Raw genomic sequence first — 25606 nt, 5'->3', positions numbered from 1 at the left:
AGCTTTCGTGTGGTGGGCCGCGACAGACACTTGTTAAAAAAACATATATTACATCCCTTGTCTAATAGATGTCCTTTTAGATATATAATTTTTTTAACTTAATACATATAAAATTTTTAGGATTTAACATATAGAAGTAATATGAGTGGATTCCTCATGAAAAATACTTTCATATTATTTTAAAAAATTCATCAACAAATAGTTATGAAAAATAACGTTATAACATGTATATTTGTGACCGTGTTGATGCCTAAACGATCAGTAAAGGAGAAATAATGTAGTAATTGTTAATTTTAGTAACATAAGAAATTCTTAGATTGCTATGGAATTGCTCCACAGTTGCTATATTTTGAACGGGGTCTTAAATTTCAAACTAAAGTCCGCAAAAAAAGCTTTTGAAGCTATCACCTATAGGTGGGACGTGCTTTAATTTCAATACAACAAAAATTCAGAATTCAAACTTGATATCCAACATATGCAAACCTATGGCATGGAAGATGTGAAAGAAACATTCAGCATAAAATTACTTCGGTTAAAAGCTCAAAAATTATATATTATTCCAGAAAATGAAAAAGAAATGTTAAAAAAATTCATTGTGAGTTCAAGAAAATTAAAACATCTAACCATTGTTATATGATTGGACTTCCATTTTAATGGTTCAAATATTGCTATTGAATTCCATACAAATCAGATTAGAACCATAGTCACAACAAATTAAATTCACATGAATAACTAAATATATCAAGAAACTTTTAATCCAATTCAGAAATTTCACTATTACAGAAATAGTCATCAGTGTTGGTTCAAAACTCCATCAGTGATGGTTTTTAAACGACACTGATTACTCAGCACTGATAATCAATATCAATGCCGGTTCGTAAAAAAGAACCAGCACTGATACTAGCACTATCAGTGCCAGTTCCTAATAAAGAACCGGCACTAATATTGGCACTACCAGTGCCGATTCTTATTACCAAACGACACTGATACATATTACAAGGTCAAAAAAAAAAGCTCGTATTTTAAAAACAAAAATGATTTAAGCTAAAATGCAGTAGCCTTGTATATATAGCTCAATCTAGCATATCTTGTATACATGTTACAACAGATGTTACAACTGACATCATCACAACTACCAATAATCTACATACCAACTGACCTACTACTATAAGGCAATCATGATTTGATATTCATGTAACCATCTAAAATTTCCTAATGAGAAAAAATATAACAATGCCACCGTGATCATACAAGTGTAATTCAATAAAAATCTACATAAAGAGAGATAAAAGAGAATAAGATCAATGCAAGAACGGAACAAGATCGGCACAAACATAACAGCATCACTACTGTAAAGAAAAAGTTATGTCACATTAGATTAGACCAAAAATCTTGAACCTGCACTTAAAGATTTCATAAATAAACTAACATCTCAAACAGCTGGACGATGGTGGCTGTGAATCACAGGAAGCCGAAGCCGATGGACATGGCGAATAGCAAGAGGTAGAGCTTGCCATAGTTGGTGAGCACCTTGGTGGTGTCGTACTTCTGACAGGACACCGTGAAGAGCTGGTTGGAGAAGATCGGAAACCTACGCACGTCAAACATGTTGAACCGCCAGTAGTAGAGCAGCACGATGACATAGATGAACATGACGAATCCCATGGCTGTGTTGGCGATGGATGGCCATGGCGCCACCAGCGGGCTACCGTGGTACGCCGAGATGCCTGCCCAGTCGAGCTGAAGGCGTTGTTGCCGATGCCATGGTACCTAGACTCGACCTGCTGCGCCGTGATGTTGTGCGGCCACACCCAACACGCCCACGAGAAGAAGATCAAGATTGGTAGCAGGTACCCCGGCAGCGTGTAGTAAGCGAAGCTCGTGAAGAAGACGACGAGGAAGAAGCGCATCCACGAGTGTGGCACTGAAGGGCGGGGTCGCGCAGCGGAGCGGCACGTACGGGAGGAGATAGAGGGGATCGAGCGCCGTGGGGTGCTGCAGCGGCGAGCTGAAGACGACGGTGGGGACTAAAGAGACAAGGGAGAGAGAGGTAAGGTGCTGATGAGATAAGGGACAGAGAGGAACGGTGTGGAACAGATAAGGGAGAAATGGATGGAGCCAGACCTCAAACATGAGCCAAAATCAAAGTAAAATTAAATTTTAGGTCCGATCCAATTTTCAGTGCCGGTTCGAGATTACTAGCCGACACTAAAGTATAAGTGCTAATTTTTTCCAAAAACCAGCACTGGTACTGAGTATCAGTGTCGGTTCACTCCAGCTCAATCATTGATCGAGCACGGGATGTTACGAACCGGCACTAATGAAGTATTAGTGTCAATTCTAGTCTAGCCGGCACTAATGTCCCGACGCGGATGATCAGTTCTGTTGTAGTGTTTTAGAAAAAGGCTGCACGCCAAATACACTTGTGACAAACTGATTTGCATGTAAGAAAAAAGGTTCCATGTCAAATCGTATTTAATAAACAAGAACATAAAAAAATCTAGAAAAGACTCCATGTCAAATATAGTTCTATTTGAGATGAAATGAATCCCATTAGGACTCTATTTCAAGCACTGATCTACATGGATTTGCATTTTTAAAATAAAATTTCAGATTAAATATTCTACAAAAACAATGAAATCCAGCAAGTACAATCATATCAGGACTCCATCCTAAAATTATAGAAAACTAGTTGCGTATGAAGATATCTTCATATTAAAACATATTTAAGTAGTTCAATTGTTACCAGTAAAAGAGTAGACTTCTAAGTTACTTACACAATCTTCATTGCGAACTGCAATGTTAGTTTGAGAGAGAGAGAGAGAGAGAGAGAGAGAGAGAGAGAGAGAGAGAGAGAGAGAGAGAGAGAGAGAGAGAGAGAGAGAGAGAGAGAGAGAGGCAAATTCGTGCTTGTGTTTAGAATATTACATTGATGTGCTAATGACTCCATTGCCGCTTAGTGATTTTCACTGGATTGCAAACTTAGTGATTTTCGTAAACCTCTTTCATTATATATTGAACACAAGCACATGGTGCGTTTGTTGAAACACTAGCTTTTCAATCAAACGACATACATATAGGTTAAGTTGCAGTACCTAGCCAGTATAGCTACTGATTTACCAAGTCACGTAGATTACCTTAGATATCCTAATTCCTAAAGAAACATGGATAAAGATCTCCTCGATCACGTACAGATGAGACAACAGAGCCTGGCCGACAAGAAGGTTCCGCGATGGCTCGGCCGGGGTGCATATATATGCAGACGTGGACAGGGGGGCCGCCGTCCCTAGTTTTCTCCGTGACAGTTGACACATCCTATCATCACTGGCCAGGGCTGCCTGCACCCCGCCTCCGCTGAATCAATATTATCCCGCAGGTTTCTCCAGGCGGCGCTTTTTGCGGTCACAGGGTAGGCCGCGTCTCACTTCTCATGATATGATTATTCCAGTCAAAAGTCTATAGACACACACCGTACGCACAATCATTTCTTTGAAAGTTACTGCATCCGGTCTGAAATGAATATCATTTTGAATATTAACATAGTCTCTAAAATATAATTTTAACTACTACTTTTTATTGTAATATATTAATAAAATATAATAAAAAAATATTATTAAGAAAGTACTTTTCGAAACAAATCTACCCATACTATTTTCAAGTATGCAAACTCAATATATAAAAAATAATTTATAGCTAAAGTTTAAAATAATTGATTACATACAATTCAAAACGATACTCATTTTGAACCGAGGAGAGTAATATCTGGTACGTACCCAAAACATGCTAATTGGTCGCATGCAATGTAAAATTTGTGGGGCTGTTGTTACACTGAAAGGAAATTGCCCAAAAATATTAGCAAAGGAAATAGCAGGTAGAGTTCTTGCTTGCTTACGTGCCGAATCCTCCGATTTTCTATTCCTTATATTTTTAGACTTTATTTGGCTAGAGCAATTAATATTTTCAAGTAGAATATATATATATATATATATATACTTTCTCTGGAGTAGCGTTACATCCTTTTGTTAATATACTGCAAATTCATCCTTGAGATATTCTGGGCCTTCCTATATATAGTTAAACAATTGTGCCTCGAGGGGCACATAATAATAATCCACAATCTTTTTGCATATAATGGAGTATGTATGATGCTTGAAACAGAATACAACTGTATGTAGAGGTTGACACTGGATGCATTCACAAAACTTCAACTTTTATGTCTGTGTTGACTTCCGTGTTGTTGTGGCAGATATTCCCCCAATACATTCAACGCTCAAGGTTTCTAAGTCAAAAGAAGAATCCCTCGCCTTTTTTCAGAGTGTTCTTGATCAAAGAATTTGGACCAGACACATAATATTTAATTATATCCCCAGTTTTTGATCAACAAACTTAACTGCGTCGTTTGAATTTCGACGGGTATCGATTCACATAATTTCCAGGAAGCAGGCAGGAGTGTGTTCCACGTGCCTACGTTCATGATAGCTCCTAAACGATGCAAATTGTAATTAAATATTCGAAAATGGTTTTTCAATCCTTTGACAAGAAAAAAATCAGTATTCCATGTGACCAATTAGAAATCTAAGGTTGATCAACATACACAGAAATGAAAAGGACACAATCTCTGATGCAAATGGTGTTAAAATAGTAAAGAAAAGAGTCTATTTTACTACCATGAAGTATCGTATTTGTTTGGATAACCCTAAAATATTTTTTTTTCTACTTAACCCCTCAAGTTCTGAAATTGGGACATTTTACCCCTTAAGCTAGTTTGGATCGGTGGTTTTGCCACCGTGGATGTCATATCATCCTGTTTTGCTGGCGTGGCATCCATATCACCTCTATTTGCTTATGTTATCATCTTCTTCCTCATCCAACTTCCCATCCCTCTCCCTCCCTCTCTTACCGGATCTCTCACTCTCATGCTGGACTAGGTCCTAGAGCAGCACAAACACGACATCGGAGATCACCAGCCTCAGGAGGCCACCGTTTCATGTAGGAGCTCCCTCATGGAAAATTCAACAAGGTAGTCGATGAGGGGCTGAGGCTGGGCTAACAAAAATGAGCACAACATCTTGTCCACTATTAGCAAAGCTCCCTAATAGCTGCTTGCAGCACCTAAACAAACAAAAAAACCTGACAAAATCAAATAAATTAACCAAGAGAACACTCGAGAGCGAGATAGAGTGAGATAACCACGGCCACCAGCACACTCGCCTCTTCCACGCTTCTCCACCATGGCTACCTCCCTAATACCCTCACACACTTCAACATGCCGATGTGGAATTCCCTTGCTTCCCTCGTGTCCTCCAAGTTCCTAGTCCCCGTACCATATGAAAGGTGCTCGACAGAATGCTTAGGAGGAGGTGGACTCATCAGTGACCGCTGGTGTGCCTTGCGCCACCCAATGGGATTTCTGCATTCGCGTGTTGTATCTTCTCGAGTCTTGTTGGTACGATGGGATACCAGAAGCATGCATGTTGGTGTGTGTTAGCACGTGTGCTTGCGAGAACACAGTAGTAGCAAGAGAGCGCTAGTGCAGGCTGAACTAGTACCAAATTATGTTTAGCGTATGCATGTGCGCTCGTTTTCAAGCTAATCCTAACGAGTTGTATCTTAGCGCCATTAAAATAATCCTTAGATACTGAAAGGATACACTTAGCATAGACTTGTGGTACCCTAAAAATGCTAGTTTTCTACTCTTAGGTTACTTGGATTCGGACTTGCCAGATACCGTGTGGATCGTAAGAGTACTTCGGGTGGGTGCCACTTGCTAGGGTGGTCTCCAGTTTCATGGTCTTCTAAGAAGCAAAATTTTGTGGTCTTGTCCATCGCGAAAGCCGAATACATAGCCGTAGGAGCTTGTTGTGCTCAAATCCTTTATATCAAGAAAACCTTATTAGACTTTAGTGTTCATCTAGGGAAGATTCTACTCCTTTGTGACAAAGAGAGTGCCGTAAAACTTGCAAACAATCTCATTCAACACTCTCGTACAAAGCACTTTGATATTTGACATCACTTCCTAAAAGATCATATGGCTAAAAATGATTTCTCTCTTAGTAGTATAAGGTCGAAAGATTAATTGGCGGATATCTTCATAAAACCTCTAGGTGAAGCTACCTTTTGTAGATTGCGAAGTGAGTTGAACGTGATAGATGGTTCTAACATTATGTGATGCCTTGTCATATAGATGCATTCATGATAGGTGCTTGTCTAACCTTTTCAAGATAGTGGTGAATATGATTTTGCTTGAGTTGGTGTTCCTCTACTTTTCACTCAAGACATGTTGTTGGGTTCACTATGAAGAACCTTGAGAAGGGAAGTAATATGACAAGATAGATTTATTTTATGCTATGAATTCACATGTCATATAGTTTGCACTCATGTTTACTTTCACACACTTGTTTTGTATTGCTTGTGCATTGGCGGTAAAGTGATCACAAAGGAGGATATCACTCTTTGAGATTGTTGTTCGCTCTCAATGTGAACATACACCTCTGTAAGTGTGATTAAAAAGATGTTTGTGCTTAGTGCCTATTGAGTTATGTTCTAGCGAATTTAAAGTCTTGATCTTTAAGTTCATAGGCAATATGGCTCATACATTTCCTTAGAGTTTTCTCCCTCTTTTCTTTTTAGTTCTTATTGCCTATTGCGAAAATTATATATAGTATAGCCTTTTTGGGCAAATATTGGCAAATGAGTGTTTGAGATCTAAACATGTGTTTTTGCTGTGTGGTTATTTAAAGTTTGGACTCAGTGAGAGATTTTAGTTCAGTAGAGAGTTTTTCTTCTCACTAGATGATCCAGTGTTCCTTTCTTTCCTCTCAACAGACTATCCGGCGTTTTGTTCTGTCAGCTCAACAACTTTTCTGGCAAAAGGTCTGGCGTTTGCAAAGAGATCATCATCGGACCTTCCAATGTTCAGTTAGTGGTAGCAAAAATCGGAAGGTCTTGGCGAGTACAAAAGTATCATCATCGGACCTTCTGATGTTAAGAATTGGTTTTTCCTCAAGAAAATGTCCGGTGTACAGAGGGTCAGTCAACGAATTATCCAGTGTTCAAAGTTTGCTTCGGCATTGTTTTGGACCTCTCTAGAAAAATTAGTCCACTGCTCTCTGTCTAGTGCTCAGTATGCGCATCACTGGACCTTCCGATGCTCACAATTTTCATGGGACCCACATGTCTTATAACCTTTCATTCTCAGCCTTTCTTTCACATTTTCGATCTACACCACCGCTGAGTTTGCCAGCTCATCTCGTTGACTCGCCACCTTGCGTCGCTGCACACTAGAGCTGCCGCCACTGCCGCCCTACCATTGCGCCTTCGCTGCCACTCCACCACAGCCGCCCAGCGCCACCGTGCCGCTTGCATGCTAGAGCCACCATGCCCTAGCGCCATTGTCTACTCCCTCCGGACATCGGTTTCCCCTATGCTCTTCTTCATGGTGAGGCTCTCTCCGATTGGTTCCTCAATGTTATGCCCTAGATTGCAATTTCTTAAAAATCATGCAAATTTGATCAATTTCGTTGCAACTAAAGTAAAATCCCATGCAATTGATCATCTATGTGTGTTGCAATCTTGAATCCGTAGTATGTTCATCCAAATTTGTATCAAAACCCTGCTTAGGATTCAAATTCAGGTTGAATTCATGCAAATTTCTTACACCCGAAGTGTTCTCTCATCTTGTTATTCTCGTTTGATCTATTAGATAGGTCGTGAGTGCCACGACAAGGGCAAGGCAGTTGAGTAGCCGAAGAAGAAGAAGTGGGATCATACCTTTGTAGTAGTAGAAGCGTATGACGTTCAGCAAGGCTTTCAGACTAGAGATGACTCCTCTATGTCATGTCGATCCACCCGCACCCGTTCTGCCACAGGATTTTGTTCGACGCCTTCCGACCACTCAAGCAGTCGGAAGAGGGCTCGTCAAGAGCCAGATCCTGAGGAGGAGGAGGGGGAGTAGCAGACACAACACCAGTCAAAGTAGTCACCAGCTCAGGCAGAGATTTGCCTGTTTGACTTGATAGTATACAAGTCTCCAAGGATCAAGATGCTGTGTTTTGTGCCTATCGGAGAGTGGTTTACCCTGGACAAAGATTATGGGATAAATCCCAGGTTTTGGACAGTGCTACAGGAGAGCTTCCACGTGTCTTATCTTAGGAGGAAGGTCAATTTGAGCGAGCATAAGACGCTCAGCTGGCACTACATGCAGTTGGCGTTAGGAGTAGATATGAGCGAGCACTTTGATGCCTTCCTAGGTCTTTCAACTCTACTCAGATGTGAACAAATATGTTAAGGAATGAATCAGAGTGTTCTACGCCACAATATGGATTTCACCAGAGAGGGACATTATTTAGTTCATGTTCTAGGGCAAGAAAATCAGACTTTACAAGAACAACATTCTTGAGGCTTTGGGGGTTCAGGGGCGTTCTAGGTATCTACATCTCCTTGTCGTCCTCTTGTTGGTGGTGTCTTCCCCACGGATGATGAGATTTGACCACTGTTTAGATAGCCATTCATTTTAGGATCATTGAGAGTTCAAGATATTTTGACACCTGAGGCGAAGGCTATTCACATGGCGATGAGATGTAGCCTTCTGCTGAGGATTGGATACACAGAGGCTATTACTAGTTTACAACAATGGCTGATTCTCTCCATCCTCACTCACCAGTAGTTTGATATCATGGATTTGCTTCTGTGTGAGATAGAGGATGTGGTAGCTGATGGGATGACGATGGCCAAATAGCATCCCTATGCACATTTGATATCACATATACTAGCTCACTCCATCAGATTCCTAGAGTTCCTACAGACCTACAAGCGGTCATCAAGTTACTCCAGGCAGTACACCCTAACAACACCTTCATACAGGCGTCATGGATAGTGAGCTATGTTCTATGCTTAGGAGCAGATCCCTGTTGATGAGCGAGAGAGGGTAGCTACTAAGGACCAGGCCCTAGGTGAGGCCAAGGTAGAGCTTCCTTAGGCCATTCTTGATATTTGACAGTGGTAGCGACTCAGACTGCGAATGTTGAGTACTTTCCACGAGTCACTAGGTCAAACGATGTCGAGGCAAGAGGGTCTTCTCAGGTAGCTCCACAGACTTCAATGCCTCCTTCTTCAGCACCTAAGACAACACCTTTCGTAACTCTTACTACACAACCTTCCGAGCTCTCACTCATTCTTCAACATGTGCAGCAGTAGCATGCAGTTCAGCAATAGCTGCAATAGATGTAGTAGTAGTAGCAGACAGTTTAGGCAGAGATGCAGGTGAAGCTTCAGGCTTATATGATTCACCAGCAGGAGTAGCAGTTGGTGCTTATGAAATCGCTCCAGTAGCAGTAGTAGACCATGTTTGCAGCACTTTAATCTGACAGAGAGAACAACGATAGGATATTCAGTTTTATGTTAGGTTGTTTGGGATCTCTATTTCAGGCTTTAGGCCTTCAGCTTCCAACTGCACCTTGAGCACCTGCTCTATCTCCGAGTCCTCTTCCAGGCAGTGTCAATGGTCTTTTGGGTACTTCGGTGTCAAGTTTCCCCCTTTCACCACTCTTCTCCACCGGAGTCTTCTCACAACCTGCCGGGACTTCTCAGAGGCCAGTGTTTACTCCATTGATGACACATTTAACTTCTAGACCTCTCAGCTTTGAGGACTCTCCGCAGCCGGCCTTCCCTATTCTGCACCCATCAGTTCAGCCTCCTCCAATTGTGCTATTGGTATTTGATGAGCTTTATGCTACGCTTCAGGAGTTGGCCACTTGGGGTCATAGTTCTTCTAGCTCTGACCCTCGTTCAGACGCAGTTTCATCAGAGGTTCCTGCTCTGTCCATTTCTATCGAGCCTTTAGCAGGATCTCTCTCACCTATCATTGACACTATTGCTGCCGAGCTTGATTCTTCCGTGTTTGACTCCGAGATAGATTCTGGCTCTCAGTTCATGATGTGTGCTTCTATGGTAGTGTCGGCTCCTCCATCTTCTCTGGCCCCTGGTGTTTAGATGTGTTCTCTTTTTGGTGCTTAGATGCCAAAGGTGGAGAGAGTCTAGTGCCAGGGGGAGTTGGGAGAGAGAGCTGTCTTGAGTGTATAGAGAGTTTCTTAGATTTAGGGGGAGCTTAGCTTAGATTCTTGGGTAGTTAGGTTCAACTTGTTAGATCTTTATGGTTTTTGATGTAATGACAGGCTATTTGGCCCTCTCTATTGATATGTTTCACTTGTCACCAAATCATGTTTCCTTTCGTGCCTAGTTTAATTCTTATTCTACTAGTAGAATAGGTTATTATAGTACTAGGCTATCTCTTGCTTTATTGATATATGCCGTTAATTTGCTAGTATGATAGGGCGTACTTCAATTCATATCTTTATCTTCTCATTTATGTTGTCATCACTCACCAAAAAGGGAGAGATTATAGCATCTAGGCTCCTAGATAAATGGTAAGTGTTTTAGTAATTAATGATAACTGTATCATTGTTACTAACAAGTTTGTTTTGAAGGGTATAAAAAATTTAGTTCACAATGATAACTAGGTATTCATGGTCCATAAGATAATTTTATAGACGATAAAAGTATATGAGCGTCAAGATTAAGGATCTTCTAGTTCTAAGTGTCACAATGAGATGAAGGACACTTAGAGTAGTATAGGTCTTTTTTTTTCTTAGTCTTTTGACCGTACTATAAAGAGGGGCTAAAAGTAGTAGCTTGAACTAGATGAGTCTAGACTTAGGTGAATGCATACTTGTGAAATTCTAGCACTATGTAGCTCAGAGAAGCCTAGGGATGAGATGTCAAGAAATTAGAGCTCAAGAAAGTTTGAATTGGATGAACTCATAAAAAATGTTCTCACCGGATGGTATGGCGATCTAGAAGTTGAACTCACCAGAGCATTCTTGGTTTAAATTAGAAACCTATTGAGTTCACCGGATGGTCCGACGATCTTCAAGTTGTTCTCACCAGAGCATTCTTGGTTCAAGTTAGAAACCTATTGAAGGACATCATTAGTGCATAAAGAGTAGCAAGTGTGTATCTAGCTGTAGTCTAGGCTTGATCTTGGTCAAGTGAAGCCATTGGCTTTTTACTTTTGGTGGTTGATAACACCTAGTTGGTCTTTGGTGATTGGAGGTGTCTCAGTGAGCTTTTGGAGTTCTTGTGGGAGTCTCGGGAAGAGCAATGTACTTGCTTTGATGCTTGCCAATTTGGAGATGGAGAAGTGATAATCATGAGGGAGCACTTGAGTCTTGGTTTCTCAAGGGGGAGTGACATCCTTGGTGGATGCTCCAGCGAGGACTAGGTGGAGTGCCAACTCCTCGATATATCGGGAAAAAAATCATTGTCTTCTTGTCCATCTCTTTACTTTCCCACGATTTACTTTTAGCATTTACACTCTTGCAAGCTTTTAATTCCATATTTTCTTTGTGTTCTTGCTTGCTAGATTACTTGCTTGCTCGTGTAGTTGTATTTTTTTCCATCCAGACTAAGGTTGCTATTTGTTCTAGAATTTGATAGAAGTCATGTTTAACTAGAGCCCAATTCACTCCCCCTCTTAGGCCATTCGATTCTTTCACCGGGCTCATCTCCCCTGGCTCTTTTGGCTTCCTGCACACGCAACCCGCTTGTCTCCCTTGGCTCTTTGGCTTCACATACACATAACCCACTCGTCTTTCCTAAATATAAAGTGATGAGGATTGTTCATCTTCCTCGATCTACTCGTTACCATTCAAGTATTTATCTTCCACAGAAACACAACTATGTTTCTTTTCACGTTAGATGAGTGAGATCTGGGCTCCAAATCCCCTTTACTGCACTGAGGTGAGTATCGTGGGGTTCCTATCATGGTTTTGTTATGGTTTCTTAGGGCTTGCTTTGATCTGTGTAACTGAGGGTAATACAGTGTTTCCATCGTAGATCTACAATGGCTCAGTTCATTGCTATTAGGTGGTGGCAGGATGGGGTTGTCCTAATAGCTGCTTCTAGGGTGCGAATGATTGGCATCAATTTCAGTCGTGTGGACTTTGTGTTCTTTGCTGCTGTGGAGGACCCCTCCATGGTCCCTATTTTTGTGTGAAGCACGTTCTCCATTCTATTCTTGCAGATAAAAATTTCTCTATTGCTATTCATCACAATGGAGACATTTTCATTAACTGCAAGACTGGTTTAAACACACATTTCTTGCTTAACCATGGTTGACGGTTTGGCATCAATACAGTCTAGTTTTGGCATATGACTGAGTTAGTTAGGATGAAGCCTGATCCGGATGACAGAGAGATGCTCTTTAAAGATGATGCTTGGGTTGACATTGTACTGAAACATAGGAGGATGAGATGATGTCAATCATTTCATCTTTCTAGAAGATGGCATCGATCAATGATGTCGATTATTTCATCTTTCTGTAAGACAACATCGTGAATGATGTCAAGCATCTCACCCTTTTGGAAGACAATGTCACTAATGATGTCGACTATCTCATCCTTTTGGAAGACAACATCACCAATGATGTATAGCTAGGGATTGTATATAGCTAGTTAGGTTCATGTGTTCTAAACAATGTGTTATGTGCATCTTTGTGATGTTCTTAACCTTTGTGATATGTAAATACCTGTGTTGAAGTTCTAAATAATGTGTGATCGATGTTCTGAACAATGTATCAATGTGTGATATATAAATAATACATGTGATGTTGTTTAATCTATGAATCATGATGTGTGTATGCCATATCATGAGGGCAGTCAGTAAGCAAAATTGCTTATAGGGGGGAAAAGGTCACAGAGATGATTTGAAAAAAACTCAGTCTATGACAATTTATACATACAAGTTTCAACAAAAACTATATGTGACTCTTAGTACTCACAGACGGCTTTTAAAAAATCTAGTTGTGACCCTTACTACTTATAGACATTTTTCTAGAAAATCTGCCTATGTGTATCTCTATTACGGATGGAGTTAGAACAGTCTGTAACAAGGTAGATATCATAGATACTTTTACAGAGACGGAACATATAACTATCTATGATAAAGTTTAACATCCGCATGTAATAACCCATTTTTAGGTAGTGGGAGGTACAAAGAGATTGGTACAAGCACTTCCATTACATCATGAGGAGTCACAATGAATAATTATATTGGTAGGATTGTCTTATATCACCATGAACACCACCAAAAGGAGGCTATCCTAACCTCTCCTCTCTTATTATCTTCCTCTCCAATCTCATGTCACCTCGTCCAAGGGTCATGACCACTAGCAATTCTCTCCTGCTCTCACTCTAGGACAGCCTTATAATTTGCATCGGCATCCTACTTACTTTTACATGGTCAACACACCATTTTCATCGACCATCTTGTGCTTCTTGATCTCTCCACATGTATGGTATTAAAAGATCCTAGATTCCTAAAGAAAATGATCACCCATAGCTTCACCCGGCATCCCGATCGTCCAACTCTAAGCTACCCACTTAGTCTTGATCCTCTCGATGTTGACCGTCAAGTTGCCTCCATTAACCTACACATTATAAGACAAGAAAACGCATTTCCTTCTTATCTAACAATTTCTGCCACCTTCACCAGTTTTGATTAGTGATCAATAATAATCATGTATTGCAATAAGTAGGCATCCTCATGCAATCCCAAAATCTCACAGTTCAACTCAAACTCTAAATCAACACAATGTCAATTACTCATCACATATGTGAAGCAATGGCACATTTCAATATAGCTTCTCGAAATTCAAAATACTAGAATTTTTTTGATAATGCATAACATTACGAGGAAAACGAATGTCTGTTTGCACATTGCCAACCAACAGGACACATGGTGGCACAATTTAGCATACAATGGTTTAAAAAAAGCTCTAGGAACATTAACTCTAATCTATAGATAATACACGTTATTCCTATTAAAAAAGATTGGTAACACACCAATGCCGACCTGCTCCCATAATTCTTATTCTTCCACGATTACCCGCTATAGCCCCATTAGCTTAAAGTTGATTATTCTAAAAATGCGATTGTTTTACTCGTTCTAGATTCTCCATGCTGTTAGGAGGACCAGTGAGTCAAACCTTCACCTTGAATTATTGAACACAATCTTCCTGCTCTCTGTCCATTAGACTGCAAAGGTCTTATGCCAACCTAGGGAATCAGGTGTTGCAGCCCCGCACACCCCAAGACATGGTGTTAGTCATATTCCCTAGAGGTAATCATTAATTCGGATTGGATCCGTACTTGGGCTACACAGATAACGTTCTATGAAGGATTAGAGTCCTAATGAGCCTTTGACATGAAAGCCCGTTAGAAAGCTCTATATAAGTGGAGGCATGGGGTTGTGGGCAAATAATTCCACCACCCCAAAACCCTATCCACCGCCTCCACCTGACCTCCCCATGAATCCCTAGCTAGGCGCATGATACTAGCACAGCAACGCACGGCATTCCACCCCTGGACGTGTGTATACCATAGGCGTGTTGTTGTTGTTGATGTGGTGCTGATTGGTAATAAGGACATGAGGAGGAGAGACTGTAATGCCTCGGTCCATTGTTATTCTAGTTTCAACCCATGTGGACCAAGTGTTCCGGTATGGTGGGAGTAGTACCACCTTGGTAGTGTAGGTAGGTTGAGACCAGCTTATTAGCCTTTTCTCTCCAAACATAGCACCTTCGGATTAACCCTTTTACACAAGGCAAGGACAAAAGTATAAGAGGGCGCTATGCGGGTCCGCCTCATGTGGGAGCTGGGCTGTAAGTGGATTTTGGGAGTGGGGTGTTATAGAGATGTTCAGCTCGTGACGAGATCGACTACTTCTTCTACACCAACGCGTATGATGTTGGACTGGCCTACCATAACTCTTCTTTTGTTGTACTATGCATTTAGTGGTAGTGATATATGATTCCCTAATGTAGCGTATCCGTTCCTCGATAGCAGTATCAGAGCCATCATGTGTAGTTAGTGATATGGATCATGCACATATAGTGATGTGATATAGTAGCAGATTGGATCTATTGCTATTCTTATGATCGCTTCATATTGATGGATTAGTTTATGCGGTTGATTAGGTCAACTGATCATATGTGTCGGAATAGGCATGAATTCATAACACCACATGAGCACAAGATTAGTTTGTGCTCCTTCTCGAACGCATCGTGACTTACCCTACTAGCTGGAATTTAACAGCATGTGCTGTCAGTAGTTTGGAGCCAACATATCGAGGTTGTGTGATGCGGTCTCCTCAAGGAAACCTGATGCCATGATCAATGCGATTGATCTTATAGAAATCGAGTCATTCTGAATGGCACATAATCGACTTAATATGATTAATCTAATAGCAACTTTCATGGCAATTTCATAGATGCGATCTATGTATTTTTAAAAAGTTCAAGGGTATTGCCCTCAGACCTAGGGGGGTGCCCCCTCCGAGACCCTCACCTACTGATCGTCGTTGCGTAGCGTACACACATAGACTGTTATAATGAACATATTTATGTCATGTGGTAGAATCTAGTTCTATGCTTAACTTGTTTCTACAAAGAATGATGTGACTAGTATGGTCTACGCTTAACTTGTTTTTACAGAAAAGATTTGCAATTTGAACAAAGCTGATCATATGAAAGTATATCTACGTCGACTTCACCTACCTAATTATTCATCCCGTTCAAATCGAGTGGAAATATGTGCTTTAGTTTGACATGTATTAACTGCAAATAAACAACGATTTTGTAGGTAGCATGACTGAACTTTATAAAGACTAAATTGTAAGAACAAATTGAAAGAAAAGTCACCTGAAAACAATGAAGAGATCAAACTTGAAAACTTGTATAGCCTAACTAGGATTCCATTATTCAACTCATCAACTGAGCCAACAGTGAGGTGAGGGCTTCGAGCAAGGAGTGTCAGTGTGGGCAGGGTGGATTGAGGAGTGCCGGTGCAGATAATGTAAGGGCACTACTAGCTCTCGGATGCTCCTTTGCCATTCAATGGAAAAAGCTTGACCAGCGCTATCGTTCGATCCAAAGCAAAAAATAAACTCCCACCGTAACATTTTGGTTTGTAAATGTTTGTTGCCTACAACATCAACCTGAACGAAGCATGGAATCTCCTAGTGCAACATTTTGGTTTGCTGCCTGCAACATCAAGCACGGGTGCAACAACATAGCCACTAAATGACAAGAAATAGCATGACTAAGACAAATAGAATCATCTCATTGCAACATCTAGAATGAAATAAAACATTTGCAACATGATTTTGCAACACCGGCAACAAAGAATTCAACATTTTGAATTTATTGAAACATACAAAACCAACAATTGCAACATCTAAAAGTACGTATCACAACAAGTTGAACGGTGATGCAACACGCATTTGACTGGCCATTTCTTCTCCACAATCGATGACCAGAACATCTGTAGCATCTAAAAATGCCTACCACAACAATGCGAAATACTCAATGAAATATGGTGACACCCATGCATTTTTTCTCCACCTATTGCAGCATCACATACTATAACAAAATTCTTTGGAATTTTTTTTTGAAAAACTCCAAAATTGTGCTACTGCAACATTTCGAAACACACCATGCAACATTTAAAATAACATGTTGCGACAAAAATTAGCCTGACAAACAAAGTCCACATGTTGAAGCATTCAAAATTACTATTGCAACATTGGAAAATGCAGTCCCCAACATAAAAAATCACCCTTTGCAACAAAAAGAGCATACGAGATGAGCCCCTGATGCTCAACGCAATTGTGCTCCTCCACGGCGCTGCTGAGCACATGCTGCCTTCCCTCGGCACACTATAGCGCAGCGCACGTTGCCCTCCCTGGCCACATCGCAGCGCTCCACCATGTAGTCACCACACCTCTCTGACCATCGTGCCCCTGCGCGCTGTTGTGCCTATGTACACCACAACCCTCCCTTCAAAAGTAGGTTTGAGAGATAGGAGAGGTTGAGGGAGAGAGAGGCATTGTGGGAAACTACGGCCGACAACGGCTCAACGGAGCTCTTACGAGCTGGAGGAGTTGGATGTGGAGGAGAGTGGGAGGAAGAAGGAACCGAGGAGCACCAGCATCTGGAGCAATTAGATCTCACAGAGAGAACAAGAGAGAGCTAGAGGGGCATGCAATCTCCTCATTATGGGGGAAGGTCTGGTTGTTGGACTTTTTACCACGACTAACTAATTCTGAGATTTCAGGGGATTAGTTGACCCCGTACGCCATGATCGAAGCGCCAAACCAAATTCTTTAGCTCGGTCCCAGGTCACACACACGCATATTAAAAGTGCAGCGGGTAACCTTTATCCATTATGTCATTAGTGAAAAGGTTAGCCTAACTCTAATATTTTTCATCGATCAAGGAAGGGCGTGGAGTGATCTAAAGACCGACGCTTTCATCGAGGATCTCCTCGGTTCATTACTTGACAGCTTAAGTCTTTACCGAGCTACAACATTGACACTACATGATCACGAGGCAATATACCGATCCCTATCACTACCCTGCCCCAACAACTTCAATGAAATCAATAATCTAATTCCCACCTAATTCCACACTTATGTTGATGTGTTCATGAGACTAGGTTAGCACTAAACCTAACATTTGGTATTAGAGCCAATCTAACCTAGCTCTTGAACTGATTAGCCCTGATTAACCTTGATTATGCCTATGTTCATGTTTTATGTCTAACTACTATCAGTTGATGAAATTATGTTGACAAGTTTTCATTGTTCATGTTTTAGCGCTAATTGATGATGATTAATGATGTTCAAGGCTTAGATCTTATCGGTTTTAATGATTTATGGATGAATCGATCAAGTTTTACCCCTAATTGTTTTGGATGACTTAGTTTAACATTGAAATGACAATGATGTCGCATAGAAGGGGGTGGATAGGTGTTTTACCAAGTTCATCTCGTTTTTGAATAGTTGGCCTAAACTTGCAGCGAGAATAAACTAATGGATTTTTCATAAGTGAAAAACCAAAATATACTAGCTCAGCTAGTGCACAATCAGCCTAAACAAATGTGAAAGATTACAATCCTAGGTTGATACAGATTATTCAATTCTAGCAAGATATGCAAGAAACCCCAATTGAAAGTTTTTATCCTATTGATTAGATATTTTGATTTAAGGCCATTTAGATGTTCCGATCACACTGATCGGATATTCTGATATAGGTAAAAATAGTTAGATTGAATATCATGAAATTAACTCAATGTACATACATATAAGCATATAAGAAAACATATCAAAGTAATGCACAAGAGTAAAGAGATACAGAGATAACTGATTTATTATCAAAGTTCAAATATCCACTGATATCCTATATCTCTATTGAGGAAGCTCAGTTATATTTGAGCCGGGTCTCTTTCAACCATTTTTCTCATGAGGTTGCAGAATGCACTTCTCGTCTCCACTATGACCAACTCTTACTCCACTCCAGAGATGGTGAGCTTCTCTACCACTTCTGGACCTCATCACAATCTTCACTTAAGGAGATCAGCAGCAATCTACCATCAAGCCATCTAGGAGATAATGGTCTCCAAGAATAAAAAAACTCCTGGATCCTTGCTTTGAACTACACAAAGTGCTCAACCACATGCAACCAATGTGCCAAGTGTGGACTACCAAAGCACCACATCTCTCACACCTCTCTCTGCTCTCCAAGACACAAAGCCCTTGGAAATCACAAAGCAAACTCAAGGGAGAAAGAGGGAGCACTCAAAGATGGAACACCGAGTTCTAACACCTCTCAAGCCTTTGTAAGCACCAGCAAAACAACATTCAACCCCTCTAAAGGCTTTCCCCACATAAGGACAACAAGGGGTATAAATATCCAAACTCTAAAAAGACCCGATGGACAGATTCTGCATTGAGAACTTCTGATCTTATGAATCCCAGCAGTCATATCTGAGACACAGAACAATCTCAAACTTGCTAAACAACACACATCAGAACTTTTGATGTATGTATCAGAACTTCAGATCCAAAACTAACTCAAAACCCGAGACACTATGTTTCTGAAATTCAAAGGTTTCGACACATCAGAACTTTTGTTCCACTTATCGGAACTTTTGAGACATCAAAACTTGGACGGAACTTCTGGTCCTCACATCATAACTTTCTATCAGCACAGCTGACACTCTGAAAAACGTGATAACATTTGAACCCGATGTTCGATTTTGGTGATCTTAGACTCTATGAAAAGTTAGTTCAAATGCTTACACATCCTAATTATTGTTGATCCCAAACACATTGGATCAATCGTAGGAACATTCTAATAATTGATTCAGACACTTCTACACATTTTACTAAGCTTAATCACCCATGATTAAACTAGGTACCACATGGCACACCAAGCGCCACATAAGGCTTGGCCAAAGGCCTATATCCACCACAAAGGTGACAACCACATAAAAGGTTAAATCTAAACCACCATTTAGATACCCTCAACACACTGAGCAAGACCTACTCACACACCCAAAATGCACTGAGCAAATGGCATGAGCACTTTACATTCTATGAGCATCTGGCATTCCCTCTTGATAATACGGGTATCAATCCTATAAATCTATCTCCCACGAAGCACCTTGAGACCGGCAAAGCTAGGAACCTCTTCTAGTTATACCTTTTCCTTGAGACATCCTGTCGAACTTGACAAGCCCAACATCCGAGTCACAATGCTTCTTCTAGACATGTCATCAACTCTTCACTTGAGCTTGATAACGATGTTCATCCTCGCTTCCCATCTCAATCCTCTCTTGATCTTCCAAAATCTTGATGAAGTTTGTTTGATTGCTTCGCATGCAACAAGCATGGAAGACTTCTCTTTTTACATCATCTTCATACGATTCACCACCAAGATATGAACAACAAGAATCAAGCACACAAGTTGTCCATTAAGCTTATCTTGATCTTGCTCTTCTAACTTGGCATATTGAATATCTCAACTCAATACTTGCCTTCATATGGAACCTAACCCACTCACACTCAAGCACATAGCAATTTGGTTAGTCTATAAAAGCTTAATTGACAATCTCATACATTTAGTCACTTAATCTCCACAAGTAACTTGACCTTCAGGCTTATCGTCAATCTTTTTGGGTTTCTCCTTTATCTCATGAGCATCACCTATAGCTCAATGACTTTCGATGCATTTCTTTGATCTGAAGGTATTCCTGAACCAATCCATAATTTATCACTTATGCATCTCCTATCGAACCACCTATTAACAATTCTCAACATAATTGTTAGTCCAAAAGAATTGTCATTAATTATCAAAACTACACTTAGAGGCTATATAAACCTTCAATCATGTATCGAACCTCAATTTCCTCTCGGTTTCATGGGTTAACAACTTAGAAGGAGGGGAAATTAAGCAAATATGAGAGACTTTAGGTCAATTTTCCCAAATTCCTAAACACCCTAAACACTAGATTTGTTTTGAGCCATAATTTTCCCAAATCCGAAACCCTAAATCCATTTTCCCCAATTTCTGAAACCTTAAAGCATGCCAAAATTGAGAAATCAAAGGGAATTATACCTTACTTGCCGAGCTGAGTCATTCTCGGCTTGCTTCCACCCCGGCCCTGTTTTTTTTGTGAAGCGAGCATTTTGTCGTCACGCATCGTTGCCATCATCGTGGGCACGCGCCGCCCCGCCTCAGTCCGTTGACATTGCATGCGTTGTAGGTTATGTTTTCATTTTTTGGTGGTTGTGTTAGTTGGAAAGTAAGTTTGCAGGCTACTATTATTTTTTTAACTACTGAAGCTGAATATATGATTATTTCTGAAACATGCAAAGAAGTTACTTGGTTATGAGGATTATACACTGAGCTTTGTGGAGATAATTTTTACATTAATATATCATGTGATAGTTAAAGTGCTATTTGTCTTATAAAGGATAATGTGTTTCATGAAAGAACAACTCACATTGATGTGAGGTATCATTACATTCGATGTGTCATTGCTCAAAGTGACATTAAAGTATGCAAAATAAGCGCTCATGATAATCCTGCTGATATGATGACAAAATCAATTCCTGCTACTAAATTTGATCTATGTACAAGTTTAATTGGTGTTATAGTTTAAATCTTAGGGACTTTTGATACTGGTGATATTTATTATTAAAGTGGGTTGATTGATGTTTCTTCATTTGCTATAAGATGGAGTTCATCTCAAGATAGGTATGTTGGAATATGATCTGAATTCTTAATTGATCCTTCTAACGGACGTCTTTTGTCTAATATTCTGCATTAATCCATATTAGGCTAGAGTCACTTTTGTCTACCCTATATATACATCTTGTAAACTACATCGAAAGAGAAGACGACTTATTATAATTTTTTTATGTTTATACATAATTCCTCATATAGTGAAGATCACCAATTGACGTCTATGATTTTTCCCACGAGGATTTTCTATGTAAAACTTGTGCCTCATGTTCGATCTATCTTGCAATATTTATAACAGGTGCCATTGGGTGGACTTGCTGGCGCTTGTCACGGTCTGGCTCTGCTTCTTCGTTATTCACTTGTTCATAGGAGGCGAGGACGCCAAGGTATGTGAATATTCTGTTGTCGTAGCTTATGTTTTGCTGCCTGTTATGTTTTCAAAGTACGAGAGTTGTGAACTTCACATTAACTGTTGAGTGCCTAGTTTTCAAGTATCACCTGCCAAATTAAGATTTCAAATCTTGAGAATTGTTAGACAATTATCTTTTCTTCAGGGGGCGTTCAACATTAAGCCATGTGGAACTGCATACTGGCTCATCACTATGGCCCAAATCCCTGTCGCCGTGGCTTTCACAGCGTGCATTGGGCACCAGAAGAAGAAATCACAGACTCAGAACGGCCTAGTCGTTGACCAGGTATTGGCACCCAAGAAAATATTCTTTACGTTTCGGCAACGATTATTCCAGTTATTGTGCTTGATATTGCAGGCGATTTCGGTGAAGAGCAAGCTGCATGTTTTGCCGGCGTACGTCTTCCCGGTAGCTGCTCTGCTAACCGGCGTTATGAGCGGACTCTTTGGCATTGGAGGAGGTCTCCTTCTTCGAGAATCTTTACAGTACACCATGATACTAGATGATGGAGAGTATTATTGTTGTGATCCAACCGTCCATTTTAGTAGGTATTATTGTAATTATCTTGATACCCTTATGGGTAATTACGTCATTGACTGATCGGACTTCGGACCTTCGCCACCTATTATCGACCGACTGACAGAGGGTGGAAACCCTAATAAATGAAATGAACAGAATAACTGAAAGCTTATCCGAAGAATAAACTAACATTTTGATCTTCTCTAATTAAACATATAATTTACAAATTTATCATAGTTTTTTTTCCAATTCTACCCTTATGATACCCATGATACTTTTTAATGATACCTATAATACTGATGGGCGATAGAGTATAATTGGACCAATCTAAGCCACCGGATACAAAAATGGACGATATGCACTCATTTAGGTGTACTATAAAAATCCTCCCTTCTTAACCCCGTCCTCCTCCAAATTGGAGTGCCCCCAAAAGTAAGATCAGATCAATTCAGCTTCTCTGCACTTCCCTTGTGTTCATGCCTCGTTCAGAAGTAATACTACGATTCAATGGCAACAAGTAGTACCTACTCACTGACGCTGCAATTCTGAATTTTGTTCAGACAGCGTCAGCAACGACAGTGTTCGTGATCTTGTTCTGCGCCTCAATGTCGATGATCCTGTTCATCATCCTGGGAGATCTGGGGGTCGTGAACGCTCTGATCTACGCGGTCACCTGTTTCGTGGCTTCCATCGTCGGGCTGGTTGCGATAGAAGGCGCCATAAGGTCGGGCAGGGCCTCGCTCATCGTGTTCATGGTTGCCAGATCCTGGCACTCAGTGCTGTCGTGATAGCGTTCTCCGGAGCGGTTCGCGTCTGGGCGCAGTACAAGAGCGGGCAGTGCATGAGGTTTAAGATGCCCTGCTGGTTGCTGAAGAACAGAGCCAAAATTAACCACATTATGTGACATGTGAGTTTGTGTGGAATCGGTTAAATCATGTCATATGAACTGCTGAAGTTGTGACCAGTGTAGTGGTTGGTTGGCATGAATCTTTGGTGTGCAGCCGTGGACAATGGTTATCTATGATTTGAGATTTTCTTTGTGCATCCCATGTCGCTTTGCTGCGCACCTCAAAACGAGTCCGTCTAATATCTAGCTGGTCTATTATTTGAATGGTGATGCTATTTTTCAGTTGTTGGAAAATACCCCTCGTTACAATTAGCGAACAACAGACGTCTGATTCCAATCCAACAGTCCAAAAACTGAGCTGCTTGTTCATCCGTCCGATTCCAATCAACAGTCCAAAAACTGAGCTGCCTGTTTCCTTGACTCCACCGGCTATTCCTGTCACCGCTCATAACCCTCTTGCCACCCGCGGCTTTGGCGGCATCACCACATCGCCGCCCACTGCCCAAAGCCTCCCTCTAAGCCCAACAGTCTCCAGCAGCATCAAAACCTCGAACCTTAACCCTAACCTCTCAGTCAGCCATTGATTGTATCATTTTCAGTCACCTAACGCAGACGGAATGTGGTATTTTAATCAAGGAAGATTTTATGAAGAGATTTATTCCGGTGCTCGTCAAACAATTTTGATGACTGGTTGCTCCCATACTAGGATGATGCATCACGCACCATCTCAAAGGAACCAAACGAAGTGCTAACACGTTTAACAGCTGACGATTACGAGCATGGATGCACGTAACCAACATCAACCACTCATCAGCCCACCCATACTCGTCTTCTAGTTGAGCCGCGCGCGCGCCTGCAGGTTCCTGGCCAGGATGCCCTCGAACGTGATCCCCGGCCCGAACGCCAGGATGAGCCCCCACTCGCAGTCCTCCCCGTCGTCCGCCGCCTCATTCCTGCCCCGGGTCTCCTCCACCATGTTCTCTAGCACGTAAACGATGGTGTTGCTGCTCGCGTTCCCGAAGTCCCGGAGGGCGCACCGACTCGCGCGGAGCTTGTCGGCGCCCAGACCCAGCCGGCCCTCCATCTTGGTAAGGATCGCCGGCCCGCCGGGGTGCACTGCCCAGAACAAGTCGTCGTAGCTCAGATCGGTGGCGCCGTGGTCGCCCTCCCGCTCCTTCATCAGCTTCTTGCAGAAGTCCTCCACGTGCGCCTCGATGATGTGAGGGAGCTCCCGGCCCAGCTGGAATTTGATGCCCTCTTCCGTCAGCCGCCCGTCGATGGTCTTTTCCGTGTCCGGAAGGAAGCGCTGCAGGGCCGAGTGGAGCTCGAAGAGCGGGCACTCGACGGGGGTGGGGTTCGTGCCGATGACGGCTGCGCCGGCGCCGTCGCCGAACAGAGCGACTCCGACGAGGTCGTAGGGGCGGTCGGGGCTGGGCGGGCGGAACCCCACGATGGTGGTCTCGGAGGTGGCCAGGAGTACGCGGGCCCCCGGGCAGCTCTCGGCGAGGCCCTTGGCGACGCGGAGTCCCGCGACGCCGCCCGAGCAGCCAGTGAAGGCGAGCATGACGCGGCGGACGTCCGGGCTGAGACCGAGGGCGCGCGCCAGGTGCAGGTCCCCGCCCGGGAACCGCGCCTCGCTAGACGAGACGTAGACGAGGTGGGTGATCCCCGAGAGCGCGCCGCCCCACGACCGCAGGCAGGCCAGCGACGCGTCCGTGGCCATCTGCGTCACAGCCTTGTTGGAGATGTCCAGCCGCTGCTTCATCGTCGGCAGGCCCTCCTGGGCCAGCTCCGGGTAGTTCTTCAGAATTTCCTCGGACATCACCACGTACCGGGTCTTCACCGTCGTCGTCTTGCCTGAATTAGCAACAAGTGTGGACATATGAACTGAGAAAATCTTCATAAACAGATCGAATTTGTCGCGTCATGCATTGATAGAGATCGTTGTTACATAGTCTCGTGAGCTTCTCCTTGAGCTCGGGGTCATCGCAGTTGGTGTTCTTCATGAAGCCATCGACGACGTAGTCCTGCATGACAAGCTGCTGCGGGAACGCGTGGCCGAGGGCCATGATCGTGGCCTTGCCGGGGTTGGGAGCCATGGATGATGCCTGCTTGCGAGTTCTCGTGTCGACATAGGTGCTCACCATCGTTGTGCGAAAAAAATTGGATTTCTTTGAGGAGTTAGAAGGAACACAAGAGAGATGTTAATGATCCAGCGCTGGGAGGCTATGGACATATATATATATACATTTTTGCTCTCCTCTACTCACGACATAGGTATTGCAGTTGAAAGGCAACAAGTGCATGGTAACCGGAAAGAGTGGTTGGTGCCGAGCAGATGAATGATAGGTTACTTACCAGTAGATCTCACAGTTTACTGCATGCATGTGCGATCGACCACGCTTAAAAATTGTCGACATACATATGCTCAGACAGTCCAGTTTCTACGATTATGATTGTTCAATACTACAGCAACCTCATATATACCGCTCCATCACTGTCAACTCATCGATCGTAAACTGGCAGTGATACAACTATTATTATCAGTTCGTAAAAAAATCAGTATCACTACCGGTTTTAAAAAAGAACCGATAGTGATATTAATACGAAACGGTATTGATCTCTTGACCGGACTCTTGGATTTAGGCTCACCCTTACGTCCACTTAGGCTCGAGGTCCGCCGATATT

General features: G+C 42.0%; 1 protein-coding gene and 1 pseudogene across 1 annotated transcript; one reads left to right on the top strand and one right to left on the bottom strand.

Annotated features, from left to right (window-relative positions):
• Positions 1 to 9609: 9609 nt before the first annotated feature.
• Positions 9610 to 22975, top strand: LOC133892163 (sulfite exporter TauE/SafE family protein 1-like; annotated as a pseudogene).
• A 775-nt stretch (positions 22976 to 23750) lies between these two features.
• LOC133893567 (type III polyketide synthase B) lies at positions 23751 to 25065 on the bottom strand. Its single transcript, XM_062334621.1, has 2 exons — positions 24870 to 25065; positions 23751 to 24775 (listed from the first exon to the last, which is right to left on the bottom strand). Exons 1-2 carry the CDS (start codon positions 25063 to 25065, stop codon positions 23751 to 23753), a joined length of 1221 nt encoding a protein of 406 aa, XP_062190605.1.
• Positions 25066 to 25606: the final 541 nt, after the last annotated feature.

This window comes from Phragmites australis, chromosome 15, assembly GCF_958298935.1.
Source record: "Phragmites australis chromosome 15, lpPhrAust1.1, whole genome shotgun sequence".
Taxonomy (NCBI): Eukaryota; Viridiplantae; Streptophyta; class Magnoliopsida; order Poales; family Poaceae; genus Phragmites; species Phragmites australis.
The sequence above is the reverse complement of the archived record's forward strand: the minus strand, read 5'-3'. Positions and strand labels throughout refer to the sequence as shown.